Source organism: Psittacula echo (assembly GCF_963264785.1).
Source record: "Psittacula echo genome assembly, chromosome: 1".
In the NCBI taxonomy this organism is placed as follows: Eukaryota; Metazoa; Chordata; class Aves; order Psittaciformes; family Psittacidae; genus Psittacula; species Psittacula echo.
Genome location: NC_137735.1, coordinates 55,970,448 through 55,994,393, shown reverse-complemented (window position 1 = coordinate 55,994,393; position 23,946 = coordinate 55,970,448). Strand labels below are relative to the sequence as shown.

General features: G+C 36.0%; 1 protein-coding gene across 1 annotated transcript in view; it reads right to left on the bottom strand.

Moving 5' to 3' along the window:
- Positions 1 to 716: 716 nt before the first annotated feature.
- GSTCD (glutathione S-transferase C-terminal domain containing) overlaps positions 717 to 23,946 on the bottom strand; it is a 56,455-nt gene continuing 33,225 nt past the window's right edge. The window contains exons 6-12 of the mRNA XM_080619689.1: positions 13,761 to 13,876; positions 13,511 to 13,555; positions 12,973 to 13,101; positions 10,291 to 10,424; positions 8,645 to 8,675; positions 5,742 to 5,811; positions 717 to 1,601 (exon numbers count right to left, since the gene is read on the bottom strand). Coding sequence (XP_080475815.1) covers positions 1,465 to 1,601; positions 5,742 to 5,811; positions 8,645 to 8,675; positions 10,291 to 10,424; positions 12,973 to 13,101; positions 13,511 to 13,555; positions 13,761 to 13,876 — 662 coding nt within the window. The 3' untranslated portion in view covers positions 717 to 1,464. The remainder of the gene's footprint in view (positions 1,602 to 5,741; positions 5,812 to 8,644; positions 8,676 to 10,290; positions 10,425 to 12,972; positions 13,102 to 13,510; positions 13,556 to 13,760; positions 13,877 to 23,946) is intronic.

Genomic DNA, 23,946 nt, shown 5'->3' with positions numbered 1-23,946 from the left:
CTGAAATCTTTGGGCAAGTATGCCAGAAAATCTTGGAGGCAACTCTTATTGCCATGTCTCTTGTGTTTGCTATATATTTTTCCAACCTCCAGTTATTCCTGTAACTATAGAAAGCTGCAGAAAAAGTACTCAATCATTATCTACCAAAGAACTCAGGCTAAAGGTATTAATTCATACCTACCGGCTAACATTCGTGCTTCCAGGTGAGTTGCAGTTTCCTTCAGTCTTCGCATTAAAACACACCCAAGTATTTAGATCTTTTAGAGATGTAAGCTTCATGAAGAATAAATTATTTCAGGAACCCTTCCTCTTCTTCCAATACCTACTGTTTGTAATTCTGCTTGCCACATGCAGTGAAGGTATGTTCACAATGACCAAAGTTCAGATATATTTAAATTAAACCATAGCAGAATTCATAAATGTATCAAATTCATAAACATGCAGTAAAATCTCATTAGGAGCTATTTTCCACTGTGCCAGTGTCAACAGATGATTTTAAATTAGGGTAGAACACCACCTACTAATCAGAGCACAGAACATTTATTTTTACTGTACAGTACCATGACTGTTTGATCTTTTCAAATTGTTGCACAACTGCAATTTTGTTCACATTTTAAACTGAATATAAAATCAATGAAGGTGATGTACACAGACACATGAACTGTCCTTAAAAATTTCTTCTGACAGCAAGGTTCTTAAGAACGGGAAGCTATACACTTCGGCTGGCAGAGGCGGCAGTGAAGTATCCATTCACTGACATCCTCACTAGCTCCTGTTAGATCAATAGATAATTATGGGTTTGCTTTCTTTAATTAAACACACTTTCCAATGCCTTGTTACAGAATCCATGTGTAATATTTAAAGATAATTTTTAAGTCTTTTTAAAAAGACTGGTAAGTTAGAATACAATAAGCAGAACAATGCCCAAAGTATTCCGATGAACTTTTATTAAAAATAATATTCCTATAGAAGTATGGAATTCTTTAGCAAAGTCAGGCCACCTCCTGTTGCACAGTCTTTTTCACTGACACCATACATTTGATCTTTTTTGTTCCTCTAATGATCTGCATTATTGGCTAATAACTGCCCTGCTTAGGAACACAAATGCAGTTTTGACCACGGATGTAATTTTGAAGCAGCCAAGACAGCTTTACTAAAAAGGAAATCACCTTCTCTTCAATGAGACCAACTGTTTTTTAAACCTTTACAGATGGATATGGTTCCACGCCAGTCATTAGATCCAGAAGATTCTCAGGAAGAGAACCAAAAGTTGCTTAATGACACATTACAAGTGTGATTTGTGATGCTCTGTATGCAGTTCACTTTTTAAGACTTTCTACGCTGCTTCCTTTTTCAAATGCAATGGGTCCAACGTCTGGTTCCCAGCTATGCTTGTATCTGCTGGATGCCATTATGCACTGAAGATTTATGTTCAACTTCAAATCAAATGCAAGTTTCACACTCTTAAGTAGGGATGCCCACAAGCATATTGTTCTTTGGAGAACAACTCTCTGGCTCCATAGATATAACTTGGACAGAGTAGTTCTGTTCCTCTGCAGCCCACGCCCGATCCAAATCCACAAGCCCCATACACTGCTTTCCTAAAAAGAGAGCAAAGGAAAGCATGCAAAACAAAAATGTAGAAACTATCAGAAACATACACTTCAATATTCAATGTTAGGAAAACACATCAGTAAGTTATCTAAAAAATAAGTTCCAAATTTACTTTAAAAACTATCTTCATCTGGTTTACTTCAAATAGACAATCATTAATAGTTCTAAATCACATCTGTGACTTGTAACCCTCATTTTTAGCGTTTCTTGAGAAAAAATATTAACTCTATATATGGAGAAATGTTACAGGCACAATTATTTTTAAGTGTTCCCAAAGCTTACAGAAAAATCGATGCATTAATGTAAAAGCCACAGAAGAAAAAATATGCCTGGTTTACAGCTTAGCCCTCTGAATTGCCAAACTTGTACTCCCTTTATATCCATAACTGTTTTCCTCTCACACTTTCCTCTAAAATCTGAAAATCTCTGGTTATTGAGGACCAACAAAAGGCTAAAATACCAAGCAGTGATCCAGTGTAACTGAGACATATGAATGTAACTGCTGATAAAAAAAAATACTAAATTACTAACGAAAACTAAACTTGTCTCAGATTTACCTGCAGAAAAAATGAAAAGGATAAATTCCAGGGCTTTTTCTGCTTAAAAGTTTGTATAATGATACAGCCATAACAAGCTGATGAGGGCATCTGTCTTTACATATTTAATCCTTACAATTATTATGTTCTGAAATACAGAACTGATTTGTCAGATTGTATTTTCATCAGTTTGAAACTCTCTTGCAAGAAAGATTTAGCACTTCCATGAAATGTTTTACCACGAACAGTCATACAGTCTCAAATCACAAACAAGGCTTCAGTCTCAAAAGCCTATGATCCTGCCTCTTTGCTTGTTCCTGACAGAACCATACAGTTAAATATATTTGGGGTCTGAGATGACGGGAGACAGGAGTACTCATTCTGTTTACCATCAGGATACAAATCTGTCATTCCAAACTACCTTCTGGAACTGCCTATCTCTCCTCCCTGAATATATACAGAGTGTGAGTGTCTGTACCATGACAAGCCCTGACATGCATCTGTGGTGCCCGCAGAAGTTTTGAGTAGGTGGCACAAATATGCTCCTCAGCATCCTTGCATTTCAGAACAGCTGGTGCACATCACACTCTACAGTACTCAGCCCAATCTACTCAGTCTTTACACAGTGAGCCAATGGCCCGAAGTATTTTCTCCTCCTCAGCTGAATTCCTTAGTTACAAAAGAAGTTCCCTAGTTTGACTTCACTAACATTGACATTTGGACTGTTTGGGTTCTGTTTGTGGCTTGGAATTTGAGAGGAGTTGTAACTGCGTAGGAGACACGTGAGAGATACAATAATATGACTAGGCCTGAAAAAGAACTTTTCAACTGTATGGATTTACATGTTTATTATATCTCTGTAATATATACATATATATAATGTATACATTAGAATAGATTCAGAGCAGCCCTGCAGAGAAGGACTTGGGGGTGTTGGTTGATGAGAAACTTAACATGAGCCAGCAGTGTGCACCTGCAGTCAACCGTATCCTGGGCTGCATCAAAAGGAGCATGACCAGCAGGTCAAAGGAGGTGATCCTGCCCCTCTAACTCTGCTCTCGTGAGATCTCACTTGGAGTATTGTGTGCAGTTCTGGTGTCCTCAACATAAAAAGGACATGGAACTGATGGAACAAGCCCAGAAGAGGGCCACAAGGATGATGATGGGACTGGAACACCTCCTGTATGAAGACAGGCTGAGAAAGTTGGGGCTGTTCAGCCTGGAGAAGAGAAGGCTGCATGGAGACCTCATAGCAGCCTTCCAGTATCTCAAGGGGGGCTTATAAGGATGCTGGAGAGGGACTATTCATCAGGGACTGTAGTGATAGGACAAGGGATAACAGGTTCAAACTTAAACAGGGGAAGTTTAGATTGGATATAAGGAAGAAATTCTTTACTGTTAGGGTGGTGAGGCACTGGAATGGGTTACCCAGGGAAGTTGTGAATGCTTCATCCCTGGCGGTGTTCAAGGCCAGGTTGGACAGAGCCTTGGGTGGCATGGTTTAGTGTGAGGTGCCCCTGCCCATGGCAGGGGGGTTAGAACTAGATGATCTTAAGGTCCTTTCCAACCCTAACTATTCTGTGATTCTATGATACACCAGTTTATTATATCTCTGTAAATTACTTCTTGTGGCAGTGTTCTCCTATATTTGTGGCTCTACAGGAAATCACCTTCTGCATTTGGTTGAATAAAGTAGCATGTACATGCTCCTGCCACTGACGGCAGTATCACTATTATCCAAAATGTACACACTAAGGTGCAGCTGAGATTGCCACAACTGGGGCCTGGCTCCTTGTGTGCTCTCAGGAAGTCTGTGTGAAGTACATGGAGCAGTTCTGTGATCAGACAGAATAAATCACGAGGGCCGTAGTGATGTTCACAAGACCATTCAGCATGCTTGCACTCAGATCCCACTGCTGCATAGAGTTGATAAAGCGCACATGTCCAGTGAAAATGGGAAAGAGAACTTTGTTCACCTAAGAGGGAATTGCCATGTGTAGCAGAACTGGGCACAACTGCATATTTTTACATTCAGAGATACTACAGAAGTTGGTGATACCTCCTTTGACAAATGTGTTGTTTCAGCCATAACAGACACAGACAGAATGCTGTATTTGAACACTTTAGGCACTTACATGTAATGAAACAAAATGATTTGTCACTTCATTGGAGCTGCATATATTCAGTAGTAATTGCTAAAATACAGTTTACAATACAATCCTAAAATAGTAAAAAATTTTGCCATTTGCAATACAGTAGAAAAAGTCTCTGCCTGTTCAGGAATATTTTCATTAAATGAAGTCTACACAGTTTTCTCAATACCTGATCATGCATTGCACAAAACACAAAAAAATCTTCAACTATTTGCAAGTATCCCAACAATATTCCCATAAAACTAGTTTCAAAGCTGAAACAGAACACTGAAGTGGGAATGATCTTCACTGAAACAGATCTGTGTTATACGGAACTTAAAAGAAAAAAATATAATTTCTTTAAAACAGAAAAAGCAATGATATAGGGAAATGGACACAAATAAGATTATAAAATTTCTGTTTGGCTTTGCTCAGGGCAAAGCACATAAAAATTACATTTGTGGGGAAAAAAATTGACATTTGAGACAGAGAACAGATAAATTACAATCTTTCAAAACTATGTTGGGTCCTTTTCCAGTATTCAGCAGGAGACAATGTAGGGTTCTACACTGGTAATTGAACACTAATTTTTTTCAAATACTGTGATGATAGCAAAAGCAAGAACAAATTCATTATAAAAAAAATTGGTATTTTTATCTATATCTCAGAATCTATATTATTTTTATGCATTGAGTGTAAGAAAAACTTTGAATTCTTCAAAGGAAGCTTTTTAAAACACTATGATTACTTGCTACTCCTGCTTTAATATATTTTTTCAGTGTTTCATGTAAGCCAAGAATGCAGTTATATCCCAAGAGTTCTCTTCTGTCTTTTCTGACCTGAAAGCTAGTTTATAGCTTCCGTCAGAACATTAATACCAGACAGGAGCACATGATACCCTTTTGTAAGTCAAAGAATACTAGAATATTCTGCATAATGAATAAATGATTTTGCTTACTCCAAATATTTTAAGTGTTATGTATTTTGCTGTCCTTCTGACCAAAACTAACCCAACCTCTGCCTCATTGTTTGTATTAGATGTTTGCCCTTGTAAGAGAGTTATCATTAGTGACTACAAGCAGGATAAAGGGATCTGTGCTTTTAATGTAAAATATGTGGGCAACAGCAAGACTTCAGTGAACTTTACAAACACCTCATTCTTGCCAGAGAATGGTGGGAGAAGGGAATGGGCAGGTGGAAGTAAAGTGAAACAATTAAAAACCAGTAAAAGACAAACCATCCATTTCAGAATTGATCATTCTGAAAGAAGAGTTTCTATACCATTCTACTCCACAGAGTAGAACAGCAAGATGCGAAATGTGAAGAAACTCAGATTTTTCAGGTGTTGTGTGAAGACAGCAACTTAATGTCCTGTTTATAAAAGTACTACTTCTTCCTTTGTGTATTAAGGTAAAATGATTACAGAGCTAGTTTACACAACAACTGCAGAAATTCATACCAATTAGCTTGCGTTCAGGTGGAAGCTGAACAGCTGTCTGATCTGCGAATCTGCAAAGGGTCATGTGCTCCTAGAAAAAAGAATGAAAAAGTAAATAAATTTGTTCCGGTCACATTTCCCTCTTCCAAATAAAGAAAGAAAAATCTAATTAAACGGTTCAAAGATTCAAATCATGTTGATAACTATTCTTATAGGAAAATTATCTGTATACAACTCCCAGATTTGGTACTGCTTTGGCTTGTTAGTGTATGTGTAAATCAAGCATTTGTAACCACAACCACATGGCTACTAATGAGTATCTGATTCTTGCTAATTTTCTCTAATTCTCTGCAGCAGTTGAATTAGATGCAATGCAGAAAAGATAGCATTCTTCAAAGACATTCTGCAGAATAATTTTGCCTTCAATTACTGATTAGCAACAGTCTTCTTCTAGCATGTGGCAGCATCTCTGCATCGGTAACAGCCAAGACAAAATACTTCCATAGGTGATTTGATCTACTGCACGTCACCCAAGCAGTGATTTTTAACTCCCAGAAGAATCAATCACCTTGTCGGTCAAACTTCCTCGGCCCTGCCAAATACATCCATTCAGGATCAACCTAAAAGATCCTGAAGGAAAAACTGATCCTGAAGGCAGAAAATACCTGGCTGTGAACAATAAATTTTCCTACATCAAAATGAGAACAATCCACTTTCAAACTCTCCCTGTTCTAGTTAAACTAGAGCCTAAGTTATGACTACATCATTTCCCCATGACAGTCATTAAATTGCCACATTCCCTGCTGCAGAAAGAAGAAAGTACTTCTAAAATAACAAAGATAATTAAAACTTGCCCAAACTTTCTGTGTGCATAAACAGTTAACTTGCTTACCAGAACACCCACACCTTCAATGCCTATTGAGTTTTCAAAGCTGTATGTGCAAAGTTACGCAGTTTTACTTTCCAATTCTCCTACAGGGAGAGTGTCTGACAAATAAACTCTCAAAATGTATCATGGTAGAAATCTACAGCTATCATAACCTTATTCCTTGCAGATATAAACTAATGAATTACAGTAAAAAGTTCTCATCAAAAAAGTTTTGGAATTGCCAGACTTCTGGATGTCTTTTTAGATCTCAGTAAAATGAAAGATAAGAGAAATGAATCTCAAATGGGAACTGGAGGGAGGTGACACAAACAATGTCTGGCTAACACATGGCAGCTTTGGCTACTAGCCAATAACCTTTAACAATTTATTAATATGAAACATAAAAATGCATATAGCTAGCTGTATAACAAAAGTTATTTATAACTAGGATTATTAAAGGCACCAACCAGCCCAGGCCATTTGTACAGAATCTTAGATTACTAAGAGCAATAATATTTTTTAACCTTGTCCTTGGCCCCTGTACCCTTCTGCAACACAAATAATAAAATGCTGAAACTTCTATGGTGTTGACAAACCCTGTGATTTAAACCTCCATGAATTAGCAGATTAAGAAAAGAATTCACTGAGCTTTAATGAGGTTATACGTACCATCCTAATCTAGGCATCTTGACTTCGTAATTGCCACCATTTCCCTTTGTCAACAGGTCTGCTTTTACTGTGTTTTAATAAAAGTAAATAAACTTTTCTCTGAAGTGAAACCCAAGTTCTTCATGGTTATGTGTTAGAAACATATAAATGTGCTGGAAGAATGTTAACCAAGGGAAAAAAATAACGGCAGGTCCAAATTCACTGTTTCACTTTTATAATCTCCATCTATGAACATTTATTTCCATGTGTAAACTGTACACAAAGCAGACTGTCAGGAAAATAAGATTAGCATACCACCAGATAACTGAACTTCCTTATATAAGATGGCTGGAAATTTTCTGTATTTTTAACATGCCTTCTTAATTGAGATTAAAAAGGATAATTTATTACAAAGAGCATCTTTGTTATGGCTCACTGTCCCAAAAAACATTTGAACATTAGAAATAACATGTGTCTCACATTTCTGTTACAAATTATTATTCTGCATCTCCAAATTTTATTTCTATATTGCAAACACCAAGACTCTTGTTTAGGATTTGACATATAAACCTAGTGAAGTTTCTGTATAGCCCCACTATTCCCAAATGTCAATGTTTTCTTTCCATTCCACATTGAGCACATTTAACCTTCAAATTTTTGGTTGCTCTTCACTAACTAGTTTAAATGCACCAGACAAAGCTTAACAGATCAGTACCAGTGGTCTGCTGTCCACCACTCTGCTCTTGTCCTTTTTCACTCCCCTGCTACCTGTTATCTTCATTCTGCCAGATCTGCATGCCTCATTTATTTTTCCTCCCATTTTTCTCTCCAACCATCTCCACAAAGACCCTGGCTCCCCAGGGTCAAAACACATTTGAATAATTTTGAAACAATTTTGAGTAATATTTTTAAAACAATACTGTAATAAAATTCTTGCTGATAAGTATAAACTCTTCCTACTCACTCTGTCCAATCTTCCAGACATAAATTAGAGGGAGAAATCTAATGTTTATCAGAAAACTGTATCTATAAAAGCAGGAATTTTACCTAAAAAATGATCAGACATTTCCACAGTATAATCAGTTGTATTTAAGACCTGAAAAAGTTGGTATCCTATAATTAACTGATACATGTTGAAGCATCTTAGGAATGGCTTGCATATACCTCATGATAAAAAAGATCTTTTGTGGAGAACCTACTTAATTTTATTGAAGAAAAAAGCTTTAAAAAATAGTATGGTGGAGAGAATGCAACACAATGATATCTGCACTGCTAATGAACATTTCATATAACACATGCTCCTCCTTGCAATTACGATACAACTACTTATATTTTATTTGATAAGAGATCCAGTGAAATGCACAAACTGCACATAACCTTCTCCCCACCACCACCACCTTTTACATACCTTATAGGACAAAATGTCTTTGAACTGATGACTGAAAAAAAAAAAAAAAATAGACCAATTTAATTAATATCTAAAAAAGCAGAGGTGTAAAACAGAAGCAATCATTACATACTTGAACATATTTCAAACAAAACAGCAATATCTGTATCCTACAGAAAGGCATAAAAAAACCCCCAGAAACCATTACAGTTAACAGTTCACTAGAAAACAAGCAGCATATTTGGTGTTATCTTCAGCTTCACCCTCCCCACCCATTGTATTGTTCAGAAAAAAATCTCTCTTTAAATCATTATAAATGCTAATATAGATTTACTGGTGCTTCCACATTGTCACATGAATACTTTACATTACACATATGCAACCTCTAGACATGCATATATTTTGTTCATATCACAAAAGGTACCTCTGCAAGAGAACTGAGTATAGAACACACGCAATACAGGGACATGGGCAGGCTATCAGGTTTTATGATCATATCAAATGAGGAAAGAAGAAAAAGCAAACCCTAAAATCTAGGTCAAGTGAAGGCTGATAGTTTTCTACATAGGCTTACAATATTAGATTTCGAATTCAGGAAACAAACACAGAATTTACATTCTCACAGCATCTACAGCAACAAAAATTTTCTAACATAGTGAACATTTCCAGTCTTCATGATCTAAAAACATAATTGGTCAAAAGCTAAACAGTAGCAAGCTTAAAATTTTATTGCCTTTTCTTTAGCAATACTTACTTGCTTTACTGTGTCACAAGAGAAAATAAAAAGAGGCACACAAAGAGATGAAAGAACCAAACTGACTAAGAAAACACTGTTAAATGCAAAGTTTATCAAACTGACAAAATCATTATATTTACTCTCTGTGCACTTCTGTGACAGCACACTTAGATAAAATATGCAAAGTATTTAACATGGGTGCATAAGATATTTTTTTTCCCTTTGTTGATTCCTTTTAAGATAGCCTTAGTTTCTTGTTCTGAGGAAACCACAAACTTCTTCCCCCATCTAGTTCCACCTCAGATAGCTGCTAGTGTCTTATCTTCTGCCACTTTATGCTTATCATTTAATTTTTTCTTTATATCAAAGGCATCTAAATTCTCAAGCCTAAGTATCTTTAACACGGCAGATTTCAAGATAACATGTCCATTGAAAAAGTATTAAAACTATGAACTGAAATACAGAAGAGCTTGTCTACTTGGGAATAAATCAGTAGAGTTTCACAAGGAGTAAACTGTGGTATAAAGCAGATCCATTTCTTTAAGCTGATTGCTAACATCTTTCTCCAACATTAAAATGTCAATTCCGCTTCTTACAGCAATTTTCATGAGTTTTATATTAACTTTGTTATTTTAAGGTAAAAGGTCTGAATATTACACAGATTCGCACATACTCCATTTATTATGTTGGTAGTAAAAAGTCTTCTGAACTATGAATAGATAAATTCAGAAAAAATAACCCAGGAATTACCAATCTGTCTCCCTTTCAGAATGGGTTTGCAAAGAGAAACAGGAGGGAACAGCTGCATTATCATTTATCATTGCCTATATACTTGCAATGATCTTCAGTTGGTTAATTCTATATTCTTTTATTATTTTTTTCCTTCTTTTAATTTGACATTTTAAAGCTTATTTTGTTAGCTCTAGTTTACCTTCGTGGGTACTGAAACTTCACTGTGTTTTGAATGAAGCCGTAACAACACGGGGAGATGACAAAGGCTGCCTGTGCCTTGATACAGTGCTCGATCACCATGTCTGTTGCCACACCACATGCATGCAGAGCCACCTACAACGTTAAAAACAAAAAACAGAGAAAAAAGCAAATTGTTTACAGTAATATTCTAAATACAACCCTACTGCAGTAGTTTTTTTGTTGATTGAGTTACTTAAACATATAAGGAAGTTTTTGCAATGAAAGCTATTATGACAAAGGCCCGCTCCTCAATTCCTCAGTTTTTCATTTCTCTCCTTTGTATCTATGCTGAGGTGTATTTAAGGCGTATTCCATTAACAAGGGAACCATCAACACTGAGCAAGAGTCACTCACCAAAAGCACTGAAAAGGTAGGTGTAATGCATTGTGATATCAAATAAATAAAAAGCAAAGCTCCAGAAAAGTATTAAAAGAACAACTACTGTCATGATGAGTTAGAAGTTTTTGTTAAGCAAAAACTACTAAGAAATATAAAGAACTCTCTCAAAATTGGATTTCTACTTAGCAGCAAGAGAAGTAAAAGATACACCTGAAGGTCACATTTAAAGGACAACATTTTTGCATAAATTTTAATCATCTGAATGCAAGGTATTGAGTAAAAACTTCAGAAACTAAACATTGGCCAGGATGAAGCATCAAATACAACTTGCCCTCCTTTTCTTTTTCTTTCTTATACTTTCATTTCTTTTTCTCAGTGATGGGCTCTCAAACTAAAACTAGAATGCCATTCAGTCACAAGAACTGAATACCTGTAAACATTGATGAATGTTTGGGCAATGCACAGGTTGCACCCAAATTCTTCTTGCCCTCCTACAAAAAGGCAAGTTCTTGATGTACTCAATATAGTGCAAGAAAAGGCAAGCAGTAGTCTCTTGTAAAACCTGTGATACAAAATGGACCAGGTGAAATGAAAGCATTATTTTCTCTGCCTTCTCCAATGTACTCAGTAGCTCAAAGAGTAGGCCTGGCATATACACATTGCTCTCTGTTTTCATTAAACTAAGGACATTTTTGAGGCACGTTTTTACCTTTATGTGCACTGGTGTGGATTTGTAAATCTGCATTGTTTTCTTTGTTCACTATGAATTTAGGAAAAATGTTTAAAGCTGCAAAGCTCAGGTTTCACGATTCAAAGTTGTTTTTCCAGGTACAGCAATTGGAAAATAAAAACTTTGCTCTAAGATGTAGATCAAAACGAAGACTTTTTTGTTTGCAGACTGCTTGATGTAAGCTCAGCTGAGCAGACCATTAATCATCAACTGAACTATAACTGCATACAGATGGTAACAAATATTCTTGTCTCAAGCAGAACATTAAAACATTGATAAGAAAATAATCTCACAACAAAAGTTTTCTGTACATATGAATTTAACAACAAAAATAAAACTAGTTTAATGTCAGAAATAGATTCTTAATATCACAGCTATTAAATTATCATAGAATATAATTACAGTACTTGGTCATCTATCCAAGCAGAAAACACAGACCTCTGCTTTGCTTTACTTGCACATTTGGAGAAGAGACCTTAAAACAGCAGCAGATAAAAACACTAGCTTTGCTGAGCCTCTATGAACTTTTACACTAACTGACTACTTCTTTGGGTTTCTCAGAATCAATTTAGATAAGCGAAAAATCACAAATAAAATCTAAGACAAAGCTTTCTCAGGATATCCTATAAATTGAACTCACCATCTGAAACAAAATAAAAGTGAGGCCTAATGCAGATAATTCATTTGATTCACAAATCCATGCATCTGTAGACATACAGAAACAAAGTAGACCCTGAAGACAGCAACAGAGCTAATGGCTAATGCAGTGTGAGACCATTGCCCTGTCTTACACCTCTGGAGCTGCAACTCCACAGAACAGCCCACTGCACACAGAAAAGTGAAGGCAAAAGAATGTTTCATGAAACCTCAGGTTCACTTTAGTGATCTTAAAAAGGAAAGAACTCAACATGTTCAAAAATATATACCCCCACCAAACCTTAAACTTTTCAACTTGTTCTCGCAAATTAGCTGAGATCCTGTGAGTACTATGGAAGTATTAAAACAGAGTAAGATTTCACAGACTCCTCTGGGTGTCACAGCATGTAAATGAGCATTGCATGCAAGTATTTGGCAGCCTTCACTTATAGAACGAAATCCTTTATTGTGGCTGATGGCTGTACTACAACATGTAACAGTGCAATGTACCAGTTCATTTGGCACTCCAACAGGTTGTTTCAGAACCTTGGTCTTCACTACCCTAACAATTCATAAGGGCAGAAACGTTATGTGGAGCAACAAGGAAGTGGTCGACACTTTTAAAACCTACTTTTGAACTCCTGCCAGATAACAAATAAGAAAACAGCCAAGTAATGCAGAGTTGATGTCAAAGGAACAAGATACAAACATTACCTCTTTCTTCACTCATACGATATAGAAGTAGTGCTAACTTGAAACAGGTAAAAAATATAAAACTAATTTAATGCACATTAATATAACAATGGTACCTCTCCTAATGTCAAAACCACCTGTCTGTAAGGACATACAGAATTTTCTTCTCCCACATATTTTAGTTGTTTCAAGAACAATTCATCAGACACTGAAGTTTTGAAGTGAAAAATTATAATCGCTTACCCCAATGTTAAAAGCCCCACTAAAATAGTCCAAATTTGCTTGAATGAACCAAACATTGTTTAAACCTAATTCATCACTTCTGTCTTTAGCACGGATCAGAGACAACTCCTTATTTTCTATGAGCACCACCTAGATTAAATAAACAGGAGAAAGTAAGGCAAAATAACACTAAGAAATCAATGTACATCATCAACTAGCACAAAACTTTGTAGTTTCGTTGAGAAAACCTCAAAATTACTTGTGGCAGAGCTCAAGATCTCCAAAATTATTAGTAGGAAGCACAACAACAGTGGAAGGCATTTAATACTTGCCGGTATCAATCAGCTTGCAAATATTTTATATTTTCCTATAACTTCTGTTTTCTCAGGAAAGCACAGCACACATTTGGGATCATGCTAAAAATTTGCATGTTTCAAATCTAAGTCCTCTGCTGAGACACCTACATCTTTGTATTTATTCTCTCTACATGCACGTCTTTCTAAGATGATTACCAGAGACCCAAAGCTCATACCCTCTTTATTTTTTATTCAGAATTTACCTGACATGATGGCATCATGTGAGCAAGAACAATTCCAACATGGCCCTGTGAAAAGAAAAACATCCGAGTCACTTTTCAGTGTCTCCTCTTATTGACTCATACGTGATAAACATCTCCTAACCAGTGACAGAACCTTTGAAAGCAGCTAAAATTTCAGCATGTGTTCTTTTGCTTTGCAGCAGCAACCAGCTGGAACTGCAAAGATGAAAGCTGAAAGAAACTGCATCATGTAAACAAAAATATACATTACCCCTCCACTGCAAAAATCCACAATCACATCTCCAGGCTTAGCAAGCTTTGTCACTGCTGATGCCAAATTATTCAATTGCTGCTGCTTCCTTAGAGCCCGGTCTTTGGACATCTTTCCTGGGGATGACAAATAAAATGCCTAGGTAGTGATCAGCAGTTCTCAACATTAATAATTTTAAATGGTAATTGTGATAGGTAATGGCAAAGGACTGCAATTGAAAATTATGACTGAGACTAAAAACTGCCTGGAACTCTTGGGCATTCAAATCCACTTTTAGCTAAATTCACAAATATTTGGTAGATCTTTCTCTATACCTTTGGCATATTTAAGAATTTACTTTCTAGTTGTTGCTTTAATGTATCCTTATGAACAGACGCATATAAGTTTCATATAAAGTAATCAACTCAGTGTAAGCTCTAGCCTGATTATGTTCCAAACCTGTGAATCATGCTCAGAAACAGAGCTCAAGCACATTCACAGTAAGGGTGCCAGAATAAATTCCTATTTACTTTACCTATACACTATCCTTAAAGCATCTTGATTTTTAAAGTTCTACTCCTTCTGCTGTCAATTTTCACTTTTTGTAATAAGCAGGTTTGTTTGCTTTAATTACTGTGTGTACAAGAAGATACTACTCCTACATAGCAAAGTCTGGCTTTTCATCACATCTGTAACACAGCCACAAATGGCAAAACTATTGATTTCTTCCAAATGTGCTTCAGATACAACAGATCTGTTTAGTCAGCACTCACATATTTGTAAAGATGCATTTTGTCTCAGTGGGGCTAACAGAATGCTGACAGACCTATTTAATACTCTTTGTTCGTTCAGAAAGCAGAGTTTGATATAGATATTGACAGTAAAAATATTCAGGAGCTCATCTTTACAATTGGAAAAAAAGTACTGAAATAACTATCTTGAATGAGTTTTCACGAAGGAGGAGGTTTAAGTGTACCACACAATCCTAATATTTTCTGAAATATGAACATATTTCCTATTTGGAGCATCACATTATAGTTGAGTATGGGCACTCTCAAGTTTTGTATTAAATTAATTAACTTTGCCTATTAAAAATACATTTTTCCCAGTACTGAAGATCAGTTTAGAATAAAACCCACAAATCAGTGAAGTTTTCTGGTTACTACAAAAGCAGTTCAATTATCATCATCATAAATTGCATTTATTATACAGTTTATTGTTTAAATCCCTACCCTGAAAATACAATGGTTTGTATTGTATTTTACTGTAAATAACATTTCACTTTACACATAATCCATCAAATTCAAAAAACTCATCAGATAACATCACTACACTGCTCTGGGTAGAATAAGAAAAAAAATCACTTTTCAAGATGTTACATTCTATACTGGAAAAGAGAGAATATACTCAGAGAGAGGAGAAAAACTGACAACAGAAGACAAAGGAAGTAGGGCAGAGTTCATTCGGCACAATTACTGCACAGTAATTAAAAAAGAGTAATGACATAACAAAATATTCCTAGGTAACTGCACAATGACATCTTAAAACGTGTATTACTATCTAATGGGAATTAAGAGACGGAACACAAGCTCCTCACTTCTTAGCAACTTTGTAAGTATAAAATAGTACATTTTATAAAAATAAAATCACTGTTCCATTTCAAATATTTTTTACACTTTGTGAAAGTTACCATAAAGAAGAGTCTCCAAAAATTAAGCTTTCTAAAGACAAAAATGTATACAAGGACTGTGGATACGACTCCTTCACCACATGATATAAAATATTAAATACATTTTAAGGAATTATCTCCTTTACATGAGTAGATCCTTGGAAAAACCTTCTATGAAAGACTATGCTGTAAAACCTCATTCCTTGCGTGCCAAATATCTATTTGAAGTGCTCCATAGCTCACCTCCAATTTTCATGCTTCTATTTGATTAATGTCCAAACATTCTCAACACCTACAGTTCTAACTGCAGTCAATGCAAGATGCAACATTCCAGCATGTACAAAACCGTGTGCTATCACAGTGTTTGAGCTAGAAATTCAGCTTGTGGGGTCAAATCTCTAATTTGTTAGGTAAACAGGTATTGTGATATTAATACCTAGAAAATCCTGTACTAAAAAGCACACAAGGATGTTCTCTGTGTACATAACTCTTGATCAGTACTGGATAAAATTTTAGGTTCAGCTAAAACCAGGAAAGGGTTTCTGAAAGCATGATAAAAGCATAAACAGAGTTTATCTATTACCAGATTCAGTATGAACTTCCCCTTTTAATCTCAAGTCAGCCAAAGCACACAGAATCCCTTAGTTAGAAATACACTGTGAAGTTAAAAAGTGAGCTCTGTTGTCCAAAATGTAAAACAAAATCTGCCAAATAAACTTAGGTGGCTCCATTTATACTGTAACTAATTTTTAACAGGGGTTGGTTCTCACAGCGTTACCTTAAAAATATAATTAATAAAAACAACCAACCAACAACAAATTTCAGCCTTCATAAATTTTCTTTGTCTTTGTTGAAAACAAGTAATAAAAGTACTTAAAGCTCATTCACAGTATAAAGTTGCAAGGCTTCCCAAGCTCAAGTAACAGCCACAATTAATTTAATGGGATTGTTGTAAAAGCTTTTTTCCCCTGGTAGCTTTTGAATTGCTCTCTTATATCCAATTTCAACTTCCATTTTCCTAATTATGAGAGGGACCAGGTAGACAATTTTGTTTCCAATTCCTGCCCCTCAACAGCAATTAGCAGAAATGCTCTGAGCCATTCTCCTGTACAACAGGGAAGGACAGACCACACCTGTCATGCCACAAGCAGCACAAAAATCCACGTATGCAAATGATCTTTCTTCCTTATCCACTTCTCTGTTCTTATTCTCAAAATCTACGGTTTTGCTGTGACGTCTGGGATTTATTAATACCAAGTACAACTCCTGCAAAATGCCATCGAATTTTCATACTGTGCAAGGTTACCAAAGAGATCCTACAATCATTAAAATCCAAACGTAAAATGGTAACCAGCTTCATCAGCAACAACAGACCCACCTCCTGAGTGCTCAGTCCACCTCCTGAGTATTAAATTAATAAAAAATATTAAAAAAAATACATTAGCCTATAGCCTTTAAAAACCCTCTGAAAATTAACTCTTCATGGCCACCAACAAATAAGGTCTCATCCTCCCTTACTGTGCAGACAAGTAAGTAGCATACATTCCCCTGAAAAACTGAGAAAACCAGGCTGGATTCAGTATGTCTTTTGTCTGCTCTACCTCTGTATTTTGAGCTTGGTAGCTAGAATTACAGAAACACAGCAAGCTGTGGTGCAGCCTGTAGATAGTGTTAGTTAGCAGGGCTAACTAGACCTTCATTAGAGCAACAGGCAATAAATATAACTAAAACTTCTGCATTTAAAAATGCTACAACTCATCTCGCATTTCTAAGCCCTGTGATGATCAATAATGCCAACTGTGGTCTCCAAGGTCAATGAGGGAGAAAGTAGCTTGAAATTTAGCCCTACAAGGCAAAACCTTAATGAACGTGACCTTTTCCTACAACACTCTGAAAGGCCCACATAAAATGGTTTGCTCTCTTCTTAGGAACCTGACTGACAGATTGCCATACAGTCCAGAAAGATTCATTTTCATTTTGAATTAATGGTCATACAAAAATATTTTATTTGTTTTCACAAATCCAACATTACTGTTAATTCAGCTCTTGTCAAGCAGAGCTTTAAAGTCTCTGTAGCACTTCGAAGTCTTCATTTTGGCACAAAGAAACTTTTCAGAAGGCAAAAAGCCCTTTATTTTTATATTACCTTTTGCCAGTGTTCAAGCTCATACAATTGTTTAGTCCTCAAATAATACTTCCGTATATCTCAAGTTAAACATGAAAAGTCATTAAAGTTTCCTTAAATAAGCAAACCCCAAGTATCACCTTTAAGACTTTAACCCTGTTGAACTTTTAAGTCATAGCAAAGTATGACTAAATGCACCACTACCAAAACACGTTATATGTAACACATAATACATACATTCACCTGTTCCATATAGCAGAATTGCTATATGAAGCTTGTACTATTTTAGCACAAGTATCTTTCTACTAGGTTTTCCATAAGCCTCAACTGAATAATTCAAATGATAAAGTGAATCTACTTTTCATGGAAATTCAGGTAGGGTATATTTATAGCTATATTGATTAAGGAGAGTTAATCTTAGTACCGCAAAAAGATGAAGTAACTATAAAGCAAAAGTGACAGTTTTATTATTTTATACTAAGCTGAACAAGTTTTTCTGAAAACAAAGTTTGGTTGGTTTGGGTTTTTTCTGGTAGTTCTTCATGATAATTCATCAAACTCTAATTATTTCTTAACATTCATCTCCTATCTCCTTCACCTTGATAGTGTTGTCTCCTGCCACACTATTTTTGATACCTAGTGGAGGGTAGAGAGGTTGCTTGCTTCTTTGTTTTAGGGGTGGTTGTTGTGGGTTTGCGCTATAGGTGAGTTTTTTCTTTTTACGTATAGTACTCATCAGATTAATACAGCTGTACAGTGGTTCCCATACAACTGGTAGAAAAAGCAGAATTCAAACAGATGAAGGATGCCAGCTCAGCTGGCATTCAGTCACAAAGAAATATTCTTACTGGTCAGAAATAATAATACTTTTTTTAAAGAATTCTTCCAAATCTTGCAATAAATGTAATTAGCAAGGACAGTAACTTTGCTGTAGTCCAGTGATCACCTTGGTTACTTGAACAATATTCTTCTTCATCTTCAGATGCTTGAATTCAATCTGTGTGAGCCAGTGCTGAAAATTGAAGACCTGCCCTCCCCTCCTCCAGTCTGGGGCCACTTTCCACCTCCCCCTTTTCACTGCACTGACCTGTCTCCCTTCCTCCCCGTCCCAAGAATGGAACCGCAAACTGACCACATCCTGTCATTGGGACCTGAGTATCTCCTATTTATAAACATCTGCCCATTTAAAAGCAAAAACTTACATTGCTTTGAGTATGGTTTCATTACTGAAACAGGCTCCTACTCTGGAGTAGCTGTAAAAAGATGAACACCACAAAATGTCCCTGATTCCTCACAGCAGTCTAGACTGTAGAACGACACTGACCTTGGCCCTCCACTTGTTGGGCTTAGTAGAAATTGTTTTCTTTATGTCCAACTCCCTTATTGTTGCATAGCTTTGTGAAATAATTCAGTCTGGCTGTTACCACTGATGCTGGACTAGAAAGTGTCTGTCACTGGAAGTCTGCCTCTTATTTACAAAGAATATACTCCTTCACTAAGTGCATAAAGTCTAAGGGTCACACTTTGAGTTCTGACACGAATGCAGCATTCAAAAGCTCTCAACAGCAGCTAGGTTTGAAAATGGATTTTGTGTATTTTTTTTTACTATTTTATATTGACACACAAGACAAAGCAATAATCTTGCTTCTCCATCTTGAGAATTCTCTGTCTTTCCTTTGCCAACATTTGTATTAAAGTTACACCTAAATATGAAAAAGAAATTTAAGTCCACTCAAAAAAATTAAGTCTGGTCCAGCCCAATGCTAAATTATTTGACATGTTAAAATCAAATTTTATGAACTTATGAAGATACGAAATAGATATGAATCAAGGCTGAAAAACAGAAATGCAAACTGTGCTGAATTTGGTCATAAAAGTCTTTCTTGCAATGTGGGATACTGAATCTGCTGGAATTAACAATGACAAGGAAAACATCAGTCAAATTAGTAAACAGAAAAAAAAAAAAAAGGCACTGTTTTTCATATTCCACTACATCAGTTCCCTTTAAAATTTAATATAATTTGCGCAATAGGTGAATATTTCAAATCACTCTATTAGAAAAGTTAATGGCTACATTTAACCCAGAACAGCTTCAAAGAATTTTAAGCAGCTATTTCGTTAGCATTTTCATCATATTGAGGAGATATTTCTGGGTTGTCCTACCTACAGCAATGTATGAAGACTAAGAATCTAACACTTTGGCAAGCTAGGGAACAGAATCATCAGAAACGAAAAAGACCTCCTTTGAAGCATCACGAAGTATTAAGTATTTCTGCAGCCAATGCTCTATGCTGGAAATCACTACAATTTACAATTTATTGTAAAGAAAACTACACCAAACCTTTTTTTTCCCCCCATTTTTTTCTACTGATATTGTTGCCTTTCCAAGACCTTCATCCTAAGATATGTATATACACCCAAAAGGCAGCTTGCAGGTGGCTCCGCAGACCATCTGAAAGAGTTGCAATGTGATATCAAGACAGAGAGGCCAGAGATCTCCATACTGGAAGAACTAAATGCTCAAGCGTTTTCAAGGGACATATCTACAAGGGAAGGCAAAATGGTCCAGTTACACAAGATGATGGCAACAGTACTGGCTCTTTGAGCAGTAAAAGCCCTGTTAGTGCAGTGTTAAACTCAAATTTCTTTGTCTCTGCTACTACTTTGTCTACTATTTCTTTGTCTCTACTACCACATTTTAGGGATCCTCAGCTTGTTTCTCTGTAAGGTGCTCATGAAGTATGTCTCAGCGTTGATTCAAGTATGCCCTAGTGCTGTACTCCACATTTACATGGTATACACACATTTCAGCTTCCTCCTCAGCTTTCTCTAGACACTGTGACGCTGTCCCAGAAAACAAAACAGCATTTTAGGACAGAACAGAATTGTTCTGGACTTACAAAGACTGCTTATAACAATTACTGTAGGTTTTTTTATGCATACGGCCATGACTGAAGCCCTCAAAGTGTAACTCACTTTCTCTATTTAATCAGGTATAAATTCCTATGCAAAAATCAGACTAAAAGATAAGCTCTACTACTTGTATCACCAAGGAACAACACTAACCATCCTTTTCCGTAATTCTGGATATAATATAAAAAGAATCCTAAGGTACAAAAAAGAGCTTTCAGGTAAGTTCACCGAACAATTCTCAAAAGAAATCGTAAGTAAAGCAGAACAGCACCTATGATGAGCAATCACTTACTTCCTAACTCTCCTACACGTGTAACTCAAGACAATCCATCATTTTCGTTCTCAGAGAAACAGGAGCCCATTCTATTCCATTTAAATTGTCATGTTTCTTTACAGAGGTTAAAACATTCGTTCAATGGGCTACAAGATTAGGTATCTCGGTATTACTATTTACTCATTTGCTTTTCCTTTACTTCTGGAAATTGCTATTCTAAACCTTCTTACCACACACTGGATATGAAAATGCATTTATATTTTTATATATATAGATGTATATATATGCATAGATACACCTATAAAATGTATATAGAGAGATATACAGAGATATGTACATATAGAGATATATACTTACATATATATATGCACATGCTTGTATAGAAAAGTATTTTAAGAAAAAACAATGCAGATATTCAACATTAGCTAATATAATATAGGTACACTAGAAAAATGCCAGTGGTCCGTTTCTTCTCAGCTTGGGTTTCCTGCATTGGTTTAACTAGATTTCCTCTTAAGAGAGTTTTCCATCTGATTTCATTTCAAAAGTAACAAAGTTGGGTCAAATATAAAAAATAATAATAATAAAAAAATCTAGTTCTGATTGCATGATGGTGTAAATATTTCCTTCTGAATCAGAATTTTAATGCACTAATCCTATCATGAAATATCCTACTTTACACAGACATAAGTAAAATGGAGCAAGTGAGTAATAAAAACCAGCAACACTGGTTGTATCTTAAGAATGAACTGTACATTCATTGCTGTTCTCTACAACCCACCTCCTTCCATTATTAAGCTCTCTCTCAATTCACTCTTGGAGAACAAAAGCATGAGTTAAAGATTAAAGGAAAACACTGTTTTACAGATCAGGCTGCATTAGAGAAAAGCTCACTTTCCTCTATTTTTGCTACTAACCATTTACAAAATAACTTCTTTTATAATATGCCTGTTTGAAGCAGACAGAAGGAGACCCTGGCTGCCCAGAGTGCAGTTTTACGAACTGAAGTAATCAGCAGCCACATTCAGCCAAACAGTTCAGACAAAGGAGCGGGGATTTTTTATTATTATTTTGTTTGATTTTTTTTTTTTTGTTTGTTTGCTTCTTTTGTTCATTTTTTTCCCCTGAGTGGATGCTTATCAAAACATATTCAGGAACTATGAGGTCTGCAAACACCCCACATGCCTTTAATTATTGGCAAAAGGGCATGTAAATGCTTAATTTTTAAAGGAGGTAACACATTTGCTCGCAACATATATTACTAAAAGCAACAACCCCTACTAAATGAAGAAAATTGCTAGTATGGTGTCTTGGCACAGAGTCGATTTACCTTTTCCTACAAGATCACTGGATATTTTCATAGTTACTTTCTATCTTAACTTTTCCAGTTCATTATAACAAGCTTTAGATTTTCAGGAAAGCTGTGCTGGCTTGGGGTATTCTGGTTTTTAACTTTTTAACTATCCTCTGAGAAGGATGGGACTAACAAATGGACTCACAAAAGCCAACATTTGGTGCCCAGAGCCTCAATACAGCTGGGAATACATAGCCGCTCTGCACTTCGCAATTCAGAATACATCAGTCTTCACTCTGCAAAGACCAGACTTTGCATACTTGAATGTTCCTGCAAACCTAACAGAACTAACAGCATCCATGAAATTACTAATGTGCACACATGTAAAATAACATTTTAGCATTCAGGGGGCTGGGAGAGGACATGGGACAGGGACAAAAACCCAACCAGAAATATCAAACCCCAAACATCACAAGCCTATAAACTATCCTTCTGGAGAATGTATAGCATGCACTTCTAGTCAACAGATAAGGCCAGAAAAGAAAACCTCAAGAGTACACATCATTTTTACTATATAAATGCTTTTATGATCAAATTTTAGCTACAGTCAAGGGAGTAGGAGAAGAGATAGCTATGATGCATGGTTTAAAATATATAGATATAGGACAATAATAGAAAGGACAGGAAAGACAACTGAATGAGTGTTTTATTGCACTTTTAGATAGGAGTTCCTCCTGGTCTTACTAACCAATCTGCTCTTTATTAAGGCAAGCTTTGCAAAATAGCTTCATCACTTCAGGCATAGAAAATCCTTCATCCCACATACACTATCCTGGTGTAGTCTAAAAAGGTCAGACAGCTATGAAAACTGACCTTTGACAACCTAAGCAGGAATTTGGCCTGCTTCCTTTTCTGTATTAGAGGATATTAAGCAACAAAAGAATAAATCACCTTTTTTAAAGAAAAGGTCAACACGTGCCAGTAAAAAGAAACTAAAATTAATGCTAGGCTCTCCTGAATGTAACTATGTTCTACTTATAAATGGTTTTGGGTTTCTTCCAATTGCTCATCTTCACAACCCATCTTCTGAATACTCAACAAAAAGCAATCCAGACACAAACAGCTAGAATTATTTTTACACATCTTATCTAGTATTTATCTGATTTTTGAACATTTTTGCACTACATTATGAAGCCTTTACATGTACTCAAATTAATGAGTGTTATCCACACTGGTATGTATGCTACAGTCATGCTCTACTAAGTTTTTCACATAAGATTGCCAACAGCGATCTTTAGAAAATTTGTATCTCAGCACCTCTCCTAAAACACTAGATTAGTTCCAAAATTCTGAGCTACCATACATTTCAGCTGACAATGTCTGTTCATCCTCTTTTTCATTCTGAAGCCCTTGAGCTTCACATTTTCAAGCTATTTTTCCAGAATCCCAAAGATTAGGGAACTGTTTTGTTTTAAAATGAAAGCAGTATTATTATATAATCATGGGATTTCAAGGAATATATCAAATATGTCATGACACAACTGTGAGATAAAAATTGCATTTACCCTTTCTGTCACTTCTCACATTTATTCATCTATCGCCTCTCCCGCACTGCTTTCTCTTTTTTCCCCCCTTCCTTTTTTTCCTTCAGCTTTCTCCCTTACCTTCACTTCTTTAAGGTAATGATGCCACAAAGAGTAGTCAATGTATCTTACAGGTCTTTTCCAACTTGGTTGATTCTATTCAGAATTCATGAGCAGCTGCAGGACCTCATAACTGACCCTACTGGACTAGATGTGAAAAAGGCCTCTAACCCCTAAAGAAGTGCTTGTTTATCTATGCACAATATTATGCCAAATCTCAGCAACATTCAGGCTTGTGAGGTAAGGACTGGCTTCATCTTCAGACGCAGATGTCACTGCCTGACAACGA